This window comes from Schistocerca gregaria, chromosome 2 (assembly GCF_023897955.1).
Source record: "Schistocerca gregaria isolate iqSchGreg1 chromosome 2, iqSchGreg1.2, whole genome shotgun sequence".
In the NCBI taxonomy this organism is placed as follows: domain Eukaryota; kingdom Metazoa; phylum Arthropoda; class Insecta; order Orthoptera; family Acrididae; genus Schistocerca; species Schistocerca gregaria.
Window position 1 is genome coordinate 286,621,540 of NC_064921.1, and position 21,821 is coordinate 286,643,360.

Below are 21,821 nucleotides of genomic sequence, written 5' to 3' on the forward strand. Positions count from 1 at the left end.
CTGCGTAGAACTCCTGATTGTCAGGCTTGATGGGTTGCGATTCTCAGTAGTTAAGTTCCTTTAGAACGTATGATGAATAAAATGTTGTCATCATTTCAACACATTCGATCGTGTTTACCCTAGGTACTTGTGTTATTTCATTATTTTACACACCCTTAATTCTTTTATAGAGGAAAGGGACCCTAACTTCGTTGAACAAAGAATGGAGAAGAACTTGCCCGGTCGTGCGTTCATCGTGGTCTGATGCCATGTTTAGTTGCTCCGTAATGTTTAAAGTTTAAGGCGTAATCTGCGCTTCCACCTAAGAGGATAAAATATCTCATACGCATTATGTAGCGAATATCGGATTAGGATGCTACGTCACATGTTCGCGGAAATAATCATTAACAGCCTTAACAACGACTCTTTTTTACCTGTGCCCCGTGGTCTAGTTTTGCGTCGCGTCACTGCTAGTTTTTGAAACAGAGTAATCTGTATGTTAACGTACTTTGCATATTTCCAGGCACCAGTGTCTAAAGGGGGTACGTCTTTTTCGTTTACATAGTCCCTTGGAACTAGAATCGCAATTGCGTGAGAAGGAGCGGAGAAAATAATGTGACAGGTCAAGAACAATAAAAAAAGGCACTTTTCTCTGTACTCTCCCTTCTCACATTTTATAGTCCTTTTTCGAGGCTAAGAATCTTGAGAAGTAATTTTACCAGCAGTTGATACACGTTCACGATGCAGAATCCTACCGTAGCGTATGCGGCATTTCTGTTTTACTTGACACAGTAAACGAAAAACTAACCTTGTATCTAACTGAACGTTAGAAAACTGTTATCTAATAGATAAAATGAGGAATAAAGAATTTCTGTCATGGTGATTGTTGCCAGTATATTTGTTTTGTTGTTCTCCAAAAATTAAGATTAGCTGCAACCGCCTCCTTCAATGTCGCACAGTAAACTATTTACACTTAAATAACCTTTACTGTTGGTGCTACCCTGCGACTCGTGTTTACTGTTGAAGAGTCAATAATAAGTGAATGGTTTAAACTAGAAGCATCTTCGTTGGCTGCACTGTTGCCGCGAGCGAAACCGAGTATCAGTTTGTGTGGGTCTCTTTAAGCGGTAAGAAGGATGTGCGGCATGGGCGTCAGAAAACTTCTGAAAAAATTCAGGGTAAGTAGGATATAAACAATGCAACAGCAGCATTTGTTCGTCTTAGGAATTTTCGCTATCAGTTTGCTGCATACGATTAACTATACCTTGCATATGGTCTCATATGCTTTCAGTGTAAAGAACTTTTGAGAACTTGTGTGTAGCCATGTTGCTGCGGTAGCATAACTGAGTTTCCATCTGTTCACCAGTTTATGCGTTGACAAAAGAGAAGCAGTAAACCTGGCCACTATCGCTCCATATAATCTTTTGTTATCAGGACCTTAAAATTTTTAGTTTATGAGGAATGTTTTGGTTAATCTTTCTGGGAGTTATTACTACCTTTGATTATGACGATTTTTTGCAGTTTCATTCAGTTTAGGCTACTCTGCGTTTTAATATTTCCTGCCTAAAGAACAGAAATGACGGAAGTGTAGCATCGCTGCTTTGGGTGAAATTAATTCCGTAAACGCGATGACCAGTATCATTAGCGTGCAGTGATACCATTGTTTGCATTAAATGAATGCTAAACTACTGTGCTAGGTCATACGTAATCACAAGAATTAAAAGTAATTAAATTTAAAGAAAGCCATCATTTCCTCCAGGCTGTTTGGTGAAAGTGGGTGCTTTACAGCTGAGTACTGACTAGTTCCGAGCTTAACATCATTTTCAGATCCACAGATAGATGTGGAGATATCATCGTAGTATGTATATCAAATCATATGTGTGGCATAGTTGTAATTCCGATGTTAGGTCTGTTGTCGACTATGTCAGGTGTGCATAGTACGTGGCTTTTCATACGTATCACTAGGAAGCTGTGACCATATCCTTTTGAGCGCGAGGCCATACTCATTTAGGTTTTCCCTGATTTCCCTAAATCGCTTCAGGCAAATGCCGGGGTGGTTCCTTTGAGAGAGCACGGTCAATTTCTCCCTATCCTTCCATTATTTTGATAGGACCGATCACCTCGGGGTTTGTACGGTCACCTTCCCCACATCAAGTCAACCAACCAAGTATTTGCGCACTTGAAAATGAGTTACTGCTCGAAACCGACCAGAACTCCTAAATATAATACTTATTATATCCAAACAAACTGGAGAAAATTATGTCTTTTCCTTGAATTTATCGAGGCTCTGGTGCCCAGCCAGAAGAAATTTGTGTTTTAATTAATTATGAATTACTTGCTTGAAAACCAACCACGAGAGTTTCGAGAGATAAGTTATCGTACTAGTAATATGAGGAAAAGTTGGAAAGTGCGAGAAATGAATCTGGTAAAACGAAAAAAGGTGCTCTCATCAACTACTTATAACGTATGAATAAATTGTTCAATTTTAGTTCGTTGTGCAACGTAACCACAATTTTCAGTGCCTTTTTAGTCTGTGGAATCTACATTACATTAAAACTGATATCCTTAGAATTAAGATTTCCGCTACTTTTTATCAGTTATTGTGCGGACGCGAAGAATATCATCATCATACTTTCATTGAAGCGTGGAACAACAGCGCCTGAGTAATTGTTGCATGAAACGTCAGTGTGTTACGTAAAACTGACTCGGAGCATTACTTTTCTTCCTGTTAGTTAATAATAGGAAAATGTTTTATTTTCGTTTTGGTGTAAATTAGTTGTGAAGGAAACTGGTTCCAACATGAGCAGTTAGAAATTTGTCTTGCACGCAGCGAATCAGCCGAAGCTTTTAGAATCAATTCAATAACAGCTGTCTGTGGCAAGAAATTCGTGAGGGAACAAAAGGCTTTTCATATAACTGCTCACTGTTGTATACTGTCACCATTCTTGACGCAACGGTTGTCCACAACAAATAATCGTAAAACAATCAGTTCTGATGGGAAACAAATGTGACTGTCTTGCATTGTACCCCGAAGTAAGCAAGTAAAAAGAGTTGATACTCTATGCGCACTTAGGATAGGCGACAGATCACGGAATCGTTTTGTTGTATCAGTGCTGTTCTATAAGGATATGACAATGGATAACCGAAAAGTCGGGCATTGGTGAAATCTCACAAGACACACAGCTACAAGTTTAGTGCATCAAGCATAAAGATTTGCGTGTCTTTCCACGCATTAGCTGGTTTTGTAGTCGGTCGAGATTTAGTTACATTATATGGATGTAATTCGAGAACTATTTTACTTACTGACGTTCTTTACTTATGTTTCAAGTTCAAAATAAATAACATCCACCTTATCGAAATTGGCAGTGTGTTTTATTTCAAATATGTTCTTACGTCAAGGCTTTCAGTTCTACCAGATCGATATTCTGGCGTAGTTCCAAAATTTCGACAGGCGTGATCTCAAACTTAACTGATGTATCAAAAATTTTATACGCTATTTTTTCTCTTCTATCGTCATGACTGTAATGTAAGTACGTGATATATCAAAACGTATGTTTATCTGAACTGCAGTGTGTGTTTTGCTACAATAAGGAACGTGTGAGGGTTATAATGATAGTCGTGCAATAATATCGAGCACATCAAAAACTTTAAAATGTATTGTGCTGTCTGGAATATTTTGCAGTCTGGGTAGTATTGACAGTATCCTTGGCCAGTCTCTCTGGCGTGCTTTGGGCATATTTGTGTTCGCTGTTTGTTGTGCAGAAAATGAGTTCAAACAAGACGAAAGAACATTCTCTTTAGACAGACCGAAATGTATAAATCTTTCCCAACGTTGTAGGACGACAATTCAGACAATTACAGTAACAGAAATTTTAAGAATTAAAATACAAGAAGCAGACACATTCGACACCAAATAACGTAAATTTAGTGGTTCTAGATGAAGATCAGGGCTCTCAACCCAAAAGTCGCCATCAAGTCACAGGAAGAAGACGTGTGCTATAGCTTGAAAAATCAGGAGAACTAAATTGCTCTTTCGGTTTAAAGGACAGGAATCTGATCGTCTTTTTTCTGAAAATCGGGCGCTGTGGGTTTTTTTCCGAAACAGTAGGTGGTAAGAAAGGTTGGAAAGTTATGGTTTTCCAGCAACGAGTAATGACGCAGTATGTTGCTGATAGTTCTGCATCTTCGTTTATCGTGTTACTAAGCAGTCTTATTTCCACTCGAGTGGAAATAGCGTCACATGGATGTATCCACTCTGTGGCGGTCCTCGGCCACGGAGGCGAGTTGCTTACATTTAATAAGTCATAAATAATCATGGAGAAAGAAAATTGTTTTGTGTAGCCTACGCAAAAACGCTACGCAAGCAATTTATCGTACAGTGATTTTGAAAAAGAAAATCTTTTAAAAACGATTGTTATAAAATATGAAGTTTTTCTGTGTTTCTCGCTGTCATTTTTAAAGGAAAACATGAAAACGACAATGGTACGAATTTGAGACATCTCCCGATCAGAATAAGGATAGCAGGGCACTTCAAACATTACACAGATTGTTTCCTTACGGCTTATGTTGTTGAATTTACGGTTTGACACCCTCTGCCTGTTGACATTAGCCTGAGACCGGCGATCTACTGTAGCTTGTGCAAACTACTTTTCGATAAGTCAACGTATGAAATCCCTGTTAATTTCACGAAAACTTAAGCATAGCTTGTCTTGTCATTGTTGAAGTCATTTATTAATTCTCTGTTATCTCATTAGCCTCATTGAAATTTATTTTATTTATAATTCCGTATCAGAAATGGATTAACAACTCAAAATATTTAATATTCATTCAAAAACAGTCGGGGCCAGCATTGATGAAGATGATCACGGTTGCACAGATGATTATAATACACTAAAAACGTAGAAATTAGCTTTAAGATCAGACTTGTGTGTCTAGTGACTTCCTTTTGTCTTCAACGTCATGAAGCAGCTTAAAATGCCCTAGCTGCCACAGCCAGTGACGGAACTTCTAAGATGTCCAATCGCTACATTTTTACATTTCTACTATTGTAATTAGTAATATTGTAGCTAAATTATTTTTGTATGTTTTTAAAAATGTTTTTTTTTTTAAACAGTGCTATATACCATACATATCAAGGTGTAACTTGAAACACCCCTATTTTCCTAGTTTTGGAATAGTAAATATTGACCTACAGTTGTAATTGTAAAACTCAAGTGGGAAGTTGACACAAATTTGGAATTCATTTTGTTAAATAATGACATAAAAAGACTTACATAGAGTATCACTACAATCTTACAGTAATAGTAAATCTTTTGTCTCAGGTCAGTATCCGCAGGCAGACGGTGTTTTTTTTTTTTTTTTTAATTATTATTTACACGTCAACTTCCGTAGGACCAAATTGATCAGCAAATCTCCAAGGTCATGGAACGTGTCAGTACATGAAATTACAACATAAAATTAATAACAGATAAAAAAATAAAATGTTTATGAACCCGAAAAAGTCATTACTTAAGTTTAAGTAAACGCAATCAACAATACAACAAGAATCAGCTTACTTTTTCAAGGAACTTCTCAACAGAATAGGAGTGACCCATGAGGAAACTCTTCAGCTTGGATTTGAAAGCGCGTGGATTACTAAGATTTTTGAATTTGACTGTTAGCTTATTGAAAATGGATGCAGCAGTATAGTGCACACCTTTCTGCACAAGTTATGGAAGTCCGATCCAAATGCAGGTTTGATTTCTGCCGAGTATTAACTGAGCGAAAGTTGCTTTTCCTTGGGTATAAACTAATATTGTTAACAAGAAATGACTAAGGAATATATGTATAGAGAGGCTACTGTCAAAATACCCAGACTAATGAACAGGGATTGACAAGACGCTCGTGAACTTGCACCACTTATTGCCCGAACCGCTCGTTTCTGAGCCAATAATATTCTTTTACAATGGGATGAGTTACCACAAAATATAATACCATACGACATAAGCGAATGAAAATAAGCAAAGTAGACTAATTTTTCGTGTCGAACGATCACTCACTTCGGAGCCGTTCGAATAGTAAAAATGGCAGCATTCAGTCTTTGAACAGATCCTGAACATTGGCTTTCCATGACAGTTTACTGTCTATCTGAATAATGAGAGTCCTTAGTCTTCAATGATTTAATTATTGACTCAATCTCTTCCTTGTATGTATCGCACAGGAGTATTTCAGACATCAATCTCGGAAAGGCATTTGCCAAGAAAGTTACATTGTTCCCTGTAGAACCTAAATTTTTATTTAATTCACCGGCAATGCTCAGAAAACGATTGTTAATTACTGTACATATATCTGATTTTATCAGTAACAGAAATATTTTTACTACGAAATTCTGCTGCTGACCAGACACTTCCCTCACAGTTGAGCATATGGGGTTTAATTTTATCCTGTGAATTAGCTATTCTGTCTGCATACCACATACTCGTTGCCTTCCTAATAACATTTTTAAGCACGTTACAATACTGTTTGTAATTGGCTACTGCAGCTTGATTGTGACTACTTATAACATTTTGATATAATCCCACTTTTGTTCTACATGATATCCTTATCCCACTAGTCAGCCAACCGGGCTACCTATTCGTGCTAGTACCCCTTTTAGAACGTAGATGTCGGAAAAAGTCTTTAAATTCGTGCCTTTCCCGTTTGTAGGTTTTCTGTTAAAACTGAATACGGGAAACAAAGCAAAACATAACATTTTCATAATTTCGTAGTTATCGCCTTCTAAACATTTTTTACCGAAAACAGCACATCATATGAAGCCTATGTAATAATGAGTGGTTTTGAACACACGAAACAGTTGGTTTCTCCATGAGTATTTCTGAATTATTAAATGTGATGAACCCGCCCCCGTGGTCGAGGACCCACAAGGAGTGGAAATATCCATGAGACGCTGTTAACCTCTCCAGTGGCAATATCCACTACCCAAGACGTCTTCGTCCCTCACTTGATAAATCCATCTGCAGTTCAATAATCTCCTGTAACCACATTCTAAAAGCCTATTTAGTGACCCATCCGAAACCACATTTCAAAGATCTTTATAACAGTGATGACACCTTCAGCTGTAGTTACAGGCCTAATTTTACTTTGAATTCATTTGATACTGCATCATTTTCAGGCCCCTCTATGTTTCCTTGTCACGGGGCATTAGGATGATGTAAATTAACACCGAAATCAGTTGCAAATGAAATGAAACTTCCTGGCAGATTAAAACTGTGTGCCGGAACGAGACTCGAACTCGTGGCATTTGCCTTTCGCGGGCAAGTGCTCTACCACTGAGCTACCCAAGCACGACTCACGCCCCGTCACCACAGCCTTACTTCTGCCAGTATCTCGCCTCCTACCTCCAAACTTTACAGAAGCTCTCCTGGTAGAGCACTTGTCCGCGAAAGGCAAATGTCGCGAGTTCGAGTCTCGGTCCAGCATACAGTTTTAATCTCTCAGGAAGTTTCATTTCAGCGTGCACTCCGCTGCAGAGTGAAAATCTCATTCTGCAAATGAAGTGACACCTTAAAAATAGAGCTAAAGGAGTCATCTACTATCTAAAGATATAGTAACGGCTGTCTTCTTGTAATCCGTCGAAGGTGGATGTACGGACATTTAAAAATGTAGTAATGGCTGTCGTCCTCTGGTCTGTGAGAAGGTGATCGTTCCGATATTCTAGCCCTTTGGGTTGTCTCTTCCCACTGTTCCTGTTTCGCAACCGAGCTATCCATACATGAGTTATGCGCTCTGCCGGCCGCGGTGGCCGTGCGGGTCTAGCCGCTGCAGTCCGGAGCCGCGCGACTGCTACGGTCTGAGGTTCGAATCCCGCCTCGGACATGGATGTATGTGATGTTCTTAGGTTAGTTAGGTTTAAGTAGTTCTAAGTTCTAGGGGACTGATGGCGTAAGATGTTAAGTCCCATAGTGCTCAGAGCCATTTGAACCATTAAGTTATGCGCTCTAATTGTTCCCATGCGGTTGATAAATGTTCATCGCAAATATCTGCCGAGTTACGTCGACTGACATCCGTTATGCGTACCTAGCCAGACTTGGCTAATTTTAGAGGGTTTGCTCGAAGAAGAGGAAGTCAGTCTCGACCCGCAGGTTAGTGTCGACTCGCAGGTTGACTACCGTAGTGGGAGGAGAGGTCCGGAGGGAAGAGGTGCCACGATTACTACGTCATGTAGTAAGCTAAAAGACAAACACCGTGTGCAGTGCACGTTGTCCAGTGATATTCAGTCCGAAGACAGGTATGATGCAGCTCTTCGAGCTAGTCTAGCAGCTTTATTTTAGCAGAATTTTTTATTGGCTTAAAATTGCAGAATCTGTTTTGAAGATTCATTCATATGAAGTGTACCACACATATTAATATTCGTTAAAATGGCGATTTACTGCAAGCGGGTCTGGCGCATCCCAGCGCTCGGTTGCAATATACTGTAATAGTAGTTACCGACGGAATGGGGGTGCTGTTAGTTTCGGTTAGTAGCACTTAGGACATTAGGGTCAACCAAAAATGCGGTTCCCAACTAGATTTCTCTAAGTAAAATGATTCATTTATGGTAAACAGTTTGAAAGCACATCTTAACCTCCTTGCTTAACTCGCCATATCGCTAATTTTTATAAGAAATAAAATGCGAGTGCTTGAAGATGACAAACATATTTACGCGGATAGAAAAGTTTAGAGAAGTGAAACCTATCATGCAAAAAAATGTTTCGCTTGGCAAGCGAAAGCCAGTTAATCCATATAATTTCGCCAAATTGAGAGTTCTTCGACATTGCGAAAAATACCATTTGTACGGTGCTGACATTTCTGATCAAAGTTTTATTCAATTTCAGTATTAAAAAACACAAGGTGAAACTTTAAAGGCATGTTTTTTTCAAAACAATATTTTTAAAGTTGGGAAATATGAAACATGAAATACACATTCAATTACATTAAGGGGGGGGGGGGGGGGGGCTACCGGGTTATCTGCCCCGGGTAGCAATTTCACAAAGCACTTAACATCCAGCGCACGGTGGTCTATCGATTATTCACATGACACATTCTACGTTAATCTCTGAACGAATAATAAGTTTATTTTCTGAATGCGTGCATAATGTACATGATGTCTCTGCCAGGGGAATCCTCTTCGCATGTAGAAATAACAAACTATACTAGCTGAGCCGAATCAACCCGAACGCTGTTTATTTGGTTCACTGAGTGTGCGAATGATCAGTGTTGTCATAATTATTAGCGAAATCCATAGATTCAGGCTACCAGGGTGGAAATAAACGGCTAACAGGAATAGCAGGTAAGAAAGATTACATATTATCTTCTGGGTGTATCCAAGAAAACGAAATTTTGGCAGAAAATTTTTGCCTGGTCGCTACACTAGCAAGGGCAGTTGCACTGAACGTGCAAAGTTGACACTCCGCGCTGTCGTTAATGATCCCCGGCTAGCAGCCGCGTAACTCGCAGTAACGCCTAACCAGAGAATAAGCGCGCGATAGCGAAACCGGCGATTCTGACAGGGTTAGTCAAGTTACCCGGAGAGTAAGTTTTGACAGTTGTAGGAACAGTTAAAAAATTAGCGAGGACAAGATTGTTTATGGAAGAATTGACGATTCCAAATTGATATAAAAATTTCGTACTATTACTTTTCGATCTCATGCTTGAGAAACTAGAGCATATGAATGAAATGTGAACATATTTCCTAACACAAAAATATTAGAAAGGCCACTTCGTTTCATCTAATAGTGACAAAGTAGACGTAATTAAATCGAGAAACCACGCCAGGCATGGGTACTATTCGTATTAACAGCTCTTTCCGTAAATATACGAAATTAGATTGAGAAACACCAGTCTTGGATACTATTCGTATTAACAGCTTTCTCCAGTATTAGACGACGGCGTTTTGATTTTTCATGTAGCAAAACGTTTGACGACCTTCGATGAGGTGATAGATTCTTTCTCTGAAAGGAAAGCATGCTGCGTAAAACTGTAGCAAGATTAGAGAAAGAGAAAAATGCTGGGACGTGAGGATTGGAGAAATGTGTACTGTCTTGGTTGTCTCTTGTCTTTACTGGTTTTATGTTTCCAAACAAAGTTATTAGCTTATAGATAACAAAGAGTCCAAATTTTCTGACGAGTTCTTATTGTCCCGGTTACAAATAATCCCATCCAGTATTAACTGCTTTTTTGTGGGGTGTAGGATATCACACCGCTCGACTGAGAGTAGGAGAGGCACCACAGAATTTTAATTTCCACTGTCCTGAATATAGGTGTGATGGCTTCCATTTCAAAACATAAGCATTTGAATACCACACAGCGAAATACAGTGATGCGCGGTAGAAAATGCTGTGTGAAGAGAACTGGCTCTGTACATGTCTCACATTTCCTGGAACATACATGTTTTATATATCAAACTCATCAGAAAGACGTGGGCTACAAAATGAACATAGTTTTGAAAAATCGATTTTTTTTTAATTTTTGAGTCGTGGGGGTGGGGGCGCCACTATCATGTTTTTGCCCCTGTTCTGAAATAAAGATCCGGGGCTGCATGGGAGTCGCCGTTCTTTCTACTGCAGTGGTAGGATTTTGGCGATATATTTTCAGTTCAGTTTTTTAAGCACGACTTTTTTCTTGAAAACATTCAGTTTTATTTATGTCGTTAAAAACCTTTTTTTAAAAATAGTCTCAAGTGCTACTTTAGACAGTACCACCAATTTCAAAGCAGATTTTGAAACTTTGTTCTAGGTTGAAAATCGTTACCAATTCCTTTATGCCTCAGGATGTGACCTATCAACTCAACCCCCCTTTTTTAGTCAAATTGTGCCATAAATTTACTTTTTCCCAGATACGATTAGGTACCTCTTCACTTGTTACGTGATAGAGCCATTCTTTGGTGTTCTTCTTTTTACCACATTTTAATGCTCAAGGCTGCACACCAGATAAATACTTTCAGAAAAGACTTCCTTACGCTTACATTTATATGAAGTGTTGACTTTTTTTTCAGAAAAGCTGCTCTTGCTGCTGCTAGTCTAAATTTTATATCCTCTCTATTTCTGCAGTCGTCAGTTATTTTGCTCCCTAAATAGACGCTTTTAATAAAGATGTAGCTGCAAGCTTGACACGCGCTTATAAAGACGCGGATCCAAGCCCGCCTTCTCCACATTAAATATGTAGGTTGGAACTTTTAGTGGCAACACTGCTGTGGAGACACTATGCAATGGAATTTACTGTTGTCGCTGATAGCAGACGTTGTTGAGATACCTACCCTACCTCCGAGCAAATGGACTCGCCCGTGCCATGTCACCGGTGTGCGCACAATGGAGGGAAACACAGTCACTTGTGGCCGAGCGGTCTAACGTTACGGTGTCACTATGTTTTCGAAACAGAAACAGCGGAGTTGGATCAAGATTGAATGTGGCAGAGGTCGTACAGCACGACAATGTGATCAAGGTCCTCAAGAGGCGTGCGGGGAATCGGCATTGCCGTAAGAACAGTGGCATGTGGGGTAAAAGCCTTCAACGAAGGTCGTCAAATTGTGGCAGACATGCATGGGGCTATTCGTCCTAGCATCTCTGAAGAAGTGTCTGCTGTTGCCGCGTTAGTGGACAGTGATCGACGCCGTACGATTCGTTAGCTCGCCTACGAAACCGTATTAGCGCATACGACTGTGCTTCGCATCCTGAAGGAACGCTTGTGCATGCGAAAAATTGCATCACGATGGGTTCCGCATGACTTGACGGTTCAAATGGCTCTGAGCACTATGGGACTCAACTGCTGTGGTCATTAGTCTCCTAGAACTTAGAACTACTTAAAACTAACTAACCTAAGGACATCACACACATCCATGCCCGAGGCAGGATTCGAACCTGCGACCGTAGCAGTCGCACGGTTCCGGACTGCGCGCCTAGAACCGCGAGACCACCGCGGCCGGAACTTGACGGAAATACAGAAATGGATACATTACGATGCTGCTGCGACGCACTTCGAGCTCTATGAGTGCGAAGGAGAGGCTTTCTTACGCCGTATCGTAACACTGGATGAGACATGGGCCACATCGTACGAGCCAAAACTGAAACGCCAATCCAACGAAGGGCGTCATAATGGGTCACCGCGAAAGTGGAAAGTGCGTCAGAGCTCCCAGTATGGTGAAAGCTATGGTGATTCTCGTGTACGGCTGTGATTAGCGCATTATGTTTCTCCACGGAGGACCGTCAATGCACAGTATTACTGTTCGTTTTTTAGAGCATCACCTGCGACCAGCTTTGCGAAAGAAGCGGCGACACTTTCTGCGCAACCCACCCATCATTTTGTACGACAATGCGCGGCCTCATACAGCGCAAGCTGTGGCTACTCTGATCCGTCGATGGGACTAGGAAGTACTGTACCATCCACCATACTCCCCGGACTTAAGTCCTTGTGACTTTGATTTGATTCCGAAGACGAAGGAACCACCGTGGCATTCGCTTCAGAAACATGTAAATCGGTTGTGAATAAATAGTTGCCACTATTTAAGTTCCAACCCTCGTATTTTAGTAAAAGCGTTTATATGCACATCATTTTCAAATTTCTCAGATAACTTTATTCTTGCCCTTGTGGATGCCTTCAGGCTGCCTGCGGTAAACATTCCAAGGCGCCCATTTATACACTGAATATTTTAGTAAAAGCGTTTATATGCACATCAATTTTCAAATTTCTCAGCTAATTTTTTTCTTGCCCTTGAAGGATGCCTCAAGGCTATTTGCAGTAAACATTCCAAGCCGCCCATTTATACACTGAGTGACCGTACTTGATTGGCAACACTAGCGAAACACGGGAAGTTGGGTGACCCGAGAAAAATGTAACAGAAAGACTGGTTTCCTCAACATTAGCGGAACTGACTTAGTGAAACATCATTTTGCACTTTGTTTTAGCCACATGCGGTCAGTGACCCCAGAAACGAATACGAACGGCACATGCTGCTAAAACCAAGTGCAAAATCGGCAGTAGCGGAACATCATGAGAACTGTGGCCCTGACATCGGCTTTAAAAACGTACGTGTACTGGCTAAAGAAACAAACATTTATAGACGAAAAGTCCGAGAAGCGGTTGAAATTTCTAAAAATGCATCTTAACTTCAACAGAGAGGAGGACGGCTATAGGCTTCCGGCATCGTGGCTCCCTGCCATCAAGGAAGTAAATACGCGGCTGCAGTGTGTGAGCGGCATAAACAACGCGCTGCAATGCAAGTCACCTCAGCGGACAATAATATTTTGGGTAAACATTCCCCCTCTCTTGCTCTGTCAGTTTCTAATCTAGCCACTGATGACGACCAACCAATAGCGGTAGCAGGCATTTCAACCAACATAAGTGTGGAATAGTGCCTTTCTATCCAATGACGAGGGGCCGCCAATGGTATCCACAGATCAGCTACCAACGACCCTTCTTCTGCATCAGAGCGGGAATATTAGCCAATGACTATGGCCCACCAATTGTAGCCATATGAATTTTAACCAATACTATCACTTCTGCACGAACGCTTGAAAACTCCCCTCTATAAGAGGATGCGACACTCGTCTCTGACAGTGTTCTAGCAGTAGTGGACACCAGAAGATCCTGAGGAAGATCCCAGCAGAGGGGTCGAAACGTCGATCATTTTAGAAGAAACATGACGTGGCCTAATAACCCAGAAGATTTTAAATTCAGTGACAACGGCCATGAAAGCCAGCAGACTTAGATAATTTCTTGGAAGCTATGCCAAAGGGATATACACAGTATTGAAGAAAACAAATATTTACTAGGTCTATTATGACTATACTATCTTATTGTTATCATAGATATTTGTAATCGTATGCACTTGTGACATTATTTTTAAAGTAGCTAGAGTAACAGCAGTGAAACAGCTAAATTTGTGGTGGTGAGACGGGCGAGAGACTGATTGTAACAACACCCCCCTCCCGCCCTACCACCCAAGAACTGTGCCCTGGATCCGTGGGACAAGGTGAAGTGCTAGAGAACACTTTAATGCTCTGAAAAATGAATTTCAAGGTGGAGTTGCATCTAAACTAAGAAGAAATACAAATCTAGGAACAGTTGCCGTCTTACAAGGAAAAGTAATAACATGTTGTCGTGCAAATTATATTTATACATATTGCAGTTAATAGAGCAACAAAATACACATATGCCATTAAGATTGTAGCTGCTATTGACCATCAGAAAAGGAGATATCAGTCATCGAAGTTGTGAGAATACTGTAAGTATGAGTGATTTCTCACACAAATGAATTGTTTGAGACAAATAGTCAATAACATGACATGAAGCACTCCACAACAAAATTTAGTAGGTTGATTATAAATCTTCTGTTAATACTCCTCCGGTAATACTTCTTTGAAGCAGTACTCCAAGGGTGTTTGAAATACACCAGGAAAGTCTTTGGTGTAGCTGCGTCGTCAGCTTTTTGTTGAATATCGATAGCCCCTTCAAGTAGGTAGCTAAGATGGTCCAGTGAAAGCATCCTTTGTGCTAAGTGCGAGAATAACGTTACAAATAAGGAATTCACAGTTTTGTGTGGACTGTGGTGTGGAAAATCGTTTCACACGGAATGTGTGGGGCTCACCAACAGCGAAGATCGCATTCTAAAGTGCTCAAAAGGTCGCTTAAAATACGTTTGGGACAACTGTTAAGTGAGATTAGCTGACGAATTCTCAGAAGACATTAATACAGCGAAACATTAATAAAACCTGTACTCTAAAAAGCATTGCAGTGTTGATCTAATTGCATCAGTGAATAATCTTACGCAAATTGTGAAAAAACCTACCAGTGATAACAAACAAATTAAAGAAAACCTAGACACTGTGATTGCCACAAACAATTTTTACTGTCTTTCTTTCGTTTATAGGAATGGGTTTGTCTGTTGATCTTAAAGATTTAAGAGAAGCTCTGGGCGAAGACATCCTCACCAGTGTTTCAAGTCGCCGTACTCACGACTTATTGGTATGGAGATGCTGCCGAGACAAGTTGTGGCGATTTATTTGGAGGGAAACGTCGTTCGAGAAATCTAAGCTCTCCCTGAGAGACATAATGGAAAAACACTTACTGTTGGTGTTTAAGATATCCTGTGTGGCTCTGTGTGCATGAATGTCGCGTTAGTAAGTGTACGGTAGTGGACTGGTACTCGTTTTGTAGCGCAGTTTGTGGGGAATATGTGAAATATAGGGGGCCGTCAGGGCGGTCCCGGTGTGAATGATCGAAATTGACGAGTCGCATTTTGGGAAAAGGAAGTACAACAGGGGGGAACCTCCGGCGGGATTATGTGGGGGGGGGGGGGGGGGCAGTAGTTTCAGGTCAGTATTGTGACGATGTTGTGTTCAGAGTAGTACCAAATAGAAGTAAGGAAGTTTTGGTTAGGTTAATTGAAGATCGGTTGCAGAGGGTTCTATTGTTATACCAGACTGGTTTTCTTCATTTAGGGGATAGGGGTTATCAACATTTTGTAGTAAGCCACAACACTGAATTTAGATCATTATCCACAAGCGCCTGCACTAACAGTATAGAGGGGTACTGGCCAGCGGTTAAATCTCTTATAGGGAAAGGGAAACGTCAGGTTTCGACACTTCAAAGCCACCTAGATGAGGCGAGCTTCGGTTATTCCTCGATATTTCCGTGTCGTAAGATCACTTTTCCATTTGTTTCTTTCACTGTATTTCACTATTTTGATATATTTCACTGTTTTATTCCACCAATAAATGTATTTTCGTGTTGTGAAGTACGTAATAGAAATTTCTCAGATGTCGATCTTCTTTCGTTTCCCAGCACTAGTATCAGTATGACATTTTCGAATGTGTACTTGCTATATCAAAGGCGAAACCCTGACACAACCAAAATTTGTATCCCGTACTTCACTTCGCCTTTACACTGACACTATATATGTAAATTTGCGGGCAAGATACAAATTTGCGCATAGCTATATAGCTCAAGTAACGAATGGGATACTATTAGCGTAGAAGGCAACAGAAAAACTGTACCCCATAATGAAGTACGGGATACAAATTGTACATGTGTCTTCTTCTCTCCGTTCAATTGAGGTACAGGTTGCAAATGTAACGTACGTCTATTTCCACCTTTTCGTTACCAGTGTACATATATAGAGGTCAAGGGAAGTCTGGTATACGTATATTACATACCTAGGTCCTTCTGTCATCAGCAGTACTGATATGTACGTAAGAAAAGACTGTTAGTAATAGCGAAGACGAAATAAACAACACATCTACAATTTGTATCCCATGTTCCATTTAGGGTTTACTGAAACGGAGGATACATCGTTCAAATGAAGAATGGGACAGTAAGCTAGTGAAAACGAAAACTTTCATCCCGTACTGCACTTAAGCAATACAGTTCGAAAGAGTTTCGACATAACAACTGACATACATGTAACGTGATGTATACTTTGCTAGTAATATATTTCATTCATTTCTTTCCATTGTATTTTGCGGAGAAATACTAAGATACAAACATGAGATATCGTTAACGTGAAAATACTATAGCCCCCTATATAAACTATTGGCCATTAAAATTGCTACACCACGAAGATGACGTGCTACAGACGCGAAATTTATCCAGCAGGAAGACGATGCTGTGATATGCAAATGATTAGCTTTTCAGAGCATTCACTCAAGGTTGGCGCCGGTGGCGACACCTACAACGTGCTGACATAAGGAAAGTTTCCAACCGATTTCTAATACACAAACAGCAGCTGACCGGCGTTGCCTAATGAAACGTTGTTGTGATGATGCCTCGTGTAAGGAGGAGAAATGCATAACATCACGTTTCCGACTTTGATAAAGGTCGGATTGTAGCCTATCGCGATTGCGGTTTATCGTGTTGCGACATTGCTGCTCGCGTTGGTCGAGATCCAATGACTGTTAGCAGAATATGGAATCGGTGGGTTCAGGAGGGTAATACGGAACACGGTGCTGGATTCCAACGGCCTCGTATCACTAACAGTCAAGATGACAGGCAGCTTCCGCTTGGCTGTAACAGATCGTGCAGCTACGTCTCAGTCCCTGAGTCAACAGATGGGGACATTTGCAAGACAACAACCATCTGCACGAACAGTTCGACGACGTTTTATAGGAGCATGGACTACCAGCTCGGAGACCATGACTGCGGTTACCCTTGACGCTGCATCACAGACCGGAGCGCCTGTGATGGTGTACTCAACGACGAACCTGGATGCATGAATGGTAAAGGTAATTTTTTCGGATGAATCCAGGATCTGTTTGCAGCATCATGATGTCCACATCCGTGTTTGGCGATATCACAGTGAACGCCCATTGGAAGCGTGTGTCTGTCATCTCCATACTGACGTATCACCCGGCGCAGTGGTATGGGGTGCCACTGGTTACACGTCTCGGTCACCTCTTGTTTACATTGATGGCACTTTGAACAGTGGACGTTACACTTCAGATGTGTTACGACCCATAGCTCTACCCTTCATTCGATCCCCGAGAAACCATACATTTCAGCAGGATAATGCATGACCGGATGTTGTAGGTCCTGTACGGGCCTTTCTGGATACAGAAAATGTTCGACTGCTGCCCTGTTCAGCACATTCTCCAGATCTCTCACTAGTTGAAAACGTCTGGTCGATGGTGGCCGAGCAACTGGCTCGTCACAATACGCCAGTCACTACTCTTGATGAACTGTGGTATCGTGTTGAAGCTGCATGGGCAGCTGTACCTGTACACGCCATCCAAGCTCTGTTTGATTCAATGGCCAGGCATATCAAGGCCGTTACTACGGGCAGAGGTGGTTGTTCTGGGGGCAGAGGTGGTTGTTCTGGGTACTATGCACCCAAATTGCGTGAAACTGTAATCACATGTCAGTTCTAGTATAACATATTTGTGCTATGAATACCCGTTTATCATCTGCATTTCTTATTGGTGTAGCAATTTTAATGGCCAGTAATGTATATGAAGTACATTTTTTCTCTCTTGCATTCTTTTGTTTCTGAACATCTTGTAATGCAAGCTCTATGGCCAATTCTGAAGTCATTGACCAAAGCTGACAGGTTGTATCCCCTGCTAAACTAGACCCGAAATATTGGTACCACGAAGTGAAGAAGCATCTCAGTCATCACGAAACACAGTAAGACAGTGTGCAGAGGATGTAGAAAACAGCATGCCATGTATTATAGCCGGAAATAAAGAGTTACACAGTGCTAATCTGAGGCAAAGTTCAAATGCTGGTCTGGAGTGTGTCAGAGAAGCAGCACCTACCACCATCACCAGTCACAACAGCAGCAAAAAGCCTGCAAATTGATCACGTCATAATTTTTCAACGAGAAATAAGGTTGAAGACCCAAACATTGCTAGAGTGGCATCTGGTACAAATGTAAACAATGAGTGTGTCAGTGAAACTGAACCCCACATTAAAAACAAACCAAATACAGACGTAAACAATCTGATGGATGAAAACTCTTCGGAAGGCATCAATACAGACTGGCAAGAAGTGAAAAACAGGCGAGGAGGCAGAAGAAATTCAACTGTAGCGAAACAAGAAAATGAACTGGCGGAAACCACTGAAGACACAGAAAAAGAAAACAAAACATCTTACAAGACTGTGCTACAAAATGGAAAATCTGGTGAACAGTGTTTGAGGCCCACTATATAAACGTTTGTGAATGCCAGTACTAAAAACAGAAATCATGCCATAATATGTATTGGTGATGAAAAAGGAATGCTGTTTGGTGACAAAAAGCCTGGTACCACCCAAGCAAACTAAGAGGTGGCACCACAGTTGAAACTAACTTCTTGCAGAACACTTTCCCAAATCACAATAATTTTACAGTTGAAAAACTGGAAACAAAGGGAATAAATAATAGCTTCAAAATTGGTGTTGATTTCGACCTAAAAGATAAAATAATGGACAACAGTATATGGCAGAAGAACATAGTGCTAAAACGTTTTTTATTCTGGAGGATGCCCAGTGCACCGGTGCGATAAACTCTCAAGACCAAGAACATTCCAATGGAAAAGGAAATGATATTACTGAAGAAAATGCTGTCTTAGTTATAGCCAGTGTAAATGTGCAGTGCCTCAGAACAAAACTTGAAACATTATCACTGTTTGTTGACGAAGTGAGACCTGATGTATTATGTATATGTGAACACTGGCTAGCCCCACCACAAACAGAATACTACAGAAACATTGAATATTTAGAAATGGTGAATGCATGGTGTAGAGAAACTGCTATCCACAGTGGTGTGGCTGTGTATGTAAATAGTAAACTCAGTGCCAATACAATTGACTTCAGTAAATTTTGTGTAGATCTAGACCTAGAATTAGCTGTTTTGGGACTGTGAGATGTCAATTGTTATTTCTGTCTACCGTCCCCCAGACGGAAATTTTGAAAATTTCCTCAACCAGTTGGAAAGCTGTCTGTGTCACCTAGTGCACTTACAGACAAAAATTGCTTTATATGGAGACTTCAACATTCATATTGGAGAAGGTAATGATAAAGAAAGAGCTTTATGATCTTAGTAGGCAGCTATGGGCTTTTTGTAGGAACCTCTCTACCAACAAGAGGAGCTATTTGTCGTGACACAATTGTGACAAACCTAAATAGTTGGGACTACAAAGTAAGTGTGGTGGACCCTATACTAGCAGATCACCAATCATGAAGTTATGGACAAATTCAGTAAGTACACAACAAATTCCCAGCTGGCATTCAAATTATTCAGAAATAGAGTTATTACCAAGAAAAGTTTAGATGATTTCAAAACTACAGAGTCTTCTAGTCTTCTATAGATTGGCACCAAATAATTGATGAATTGTCACCAAATTCTGCATTCAATCACATGTTCCAGACCCATAAAGTGAAATTTGATGAACATTTCCCATTGAAACCCAAGAGATATTTAAATGCTAAATCAAAATATAGACAAAAAACTAACAAAGTAAAGAGGTGGATACTCCTAGACTAGCCAAAATAAAATGTATTGTGCAAATACTGAATGATGAGGTCAAAGCTGCTAAAGATATAGATATTAAGGATAGACTGTACTCTAGTTATTTATAGACCAAAAGGATCTGCAGAAAGGAAGTAGAAAAAGCAAAGAAGGAAAGCACTGCCATATTTAATGGAGAAGTTCACAATCCTTGTAAAGCAGCATGGGACCTGGTTAAAGAGCACAGGAAAAAGCCCACCTCTCACTCTAATTCTTGCAGTCCAGAAGAGTTTATGACTATTTTATAAAAATAGTGGAAAACACAGTAGATGAAATTCCTGACTTTTGATTTAAAAAGCTACAAATCTTCAGGAAGCCCAGATATTTATGGCATGTCCTTTACTAACTTAAAAACTATAATCAGTGAAATTGCACAGCCATTAGCGGTAGTAATAAATAAAAGCCTCCATGCAGGGGAATTTCCATACTTCCTGGAAGTAGTGCGCACAGTGCCTGTTTACAAAAAAGGCACTCCACATGAAGTGTCAAGCTATAGGTCCATATCTATAACACCAGTACTAGCGAAGGTGATGGAATCAATAATGAAAGAATAACTATTAAGTTACTCTGAAGGAAATAGTCTCTTAAATGATGTGCAACGTGGCTTTCGGAATGGCAGGTCGACAACAACAGCTGTACTTGACTTAGTTACAAACATAAGTCAGGGTTTTGAAGACAAAGAATCTATAGCACTAGTACTCTGTGACCTTAGTAAGGCATTTGACTGCATCCCACATAAGGCACTGCTCAGAAAGCTAAAAAAACATATGGTATAGGGGGATCTGTTCTGCAAACTCTTGAATTCTACTTGAGAAACGGACAACAAATTGTCTCCGTGCAAGGAGCTGATTCAGGTGAGAAGAAGCTACAGCATGGTGTGCCACAGGGATCGGTAATAGGGCATCTGCTGTTCCTTATCTTCGTAAGTGACATAGGCTCCAATGGGCACACCTTGCAGTTCGCGAATGATACAACCTTGTTCTCAAAAGAAGAGAATGTTGAACAGGCAGTCCAACAAGCAAAAGTCTTGTTCAGTGAAGCTAAGGCCTGGTTTATCATGAACAAAATGAAAATTAATGAAGAAAAAACTCAAATGATGATATGCAGCCTCAGCAGTACCGGAGCACTGGGTAACGCAGCAGATGTTAAATTTCTGGACTTTCTCATTGATACCAAATTAACCTGGCAACAGCACACCAAACATGTATGTTCCAAACTTTCACGGGTGCTGTACCTCTTGAGGAAACTGCATAGTACCAGAACAGTACCTTCTAACTGTGTACTATGTTCCACAGCCACACCAGTTATGGGCTGTTGTCCTGGGGCCATTCTGCAGGCTGCAAGAATGTGCTTTTACTGCAAAAGAAAGCAACCACTTTTCACCAGGTTAGGAGTTCTGACGGTTTACAGCCAGTATATATTGAACTGCCGCTTTCACATAAAGAGAAACCATGCTATTTACATAAAGAGAAATGAAGTTCACAAGCACAGCACTCGCAACAAAGACAGTCTCAACATGCCAAGGTGTCGATTAGCCAAGTCCCAAAACAGCTTCCCAATGGTGGCCCTAAAATTGTTTAATGCTCTACCTGATCACATTCAGTCTTTATCATAAAACTACTATTCTGTGTAAGCTAAAAGAGCAACCCTTCTACAAGATTTACAATTCTTCTCTAGTAATAGCATAGTATTTACTTGAGCTGCAGCTCAGTTCCATGACTCCATTAGCAACCATTATATTTAATTTCATTATATACTTGAATCTATTTTATAGTTGTGATATTATTGTTATCTAAACTACAACGTAAATATGTCTTGCGATATTAAATTACTATCATAGCAGAGTTGTATT

The 21,821-nt window shown here is 40.5% G+C and overlaps 1 protein-coding gene across 1 annotated transcript in view; it reads left to right on the top strand.

The window, feature by feature from the left end:
- Nucleotides 1–1,074: 1,074 nt before the first annotated feature.
- The window catches only part of LOC126336188 (uncharacterized), a 46,828-nt gene continuing 26,081 nt past the window's right edge, over nucleotides 1,075–21,821 (top strand). The window contains exon 1 of the mRNA XM_049999695.1: nucleotides 1,075–1,157. Within this exon, the coding sequence (XP_049855652.1) occupies nucleotides 1,116–1,157 (42 nt within the window). The 5' untranslated portion in view covers nucleotides 1,075–1,115. The remainder of the gene's footprint in view (nucleotides 1,158–21,821) is intronic.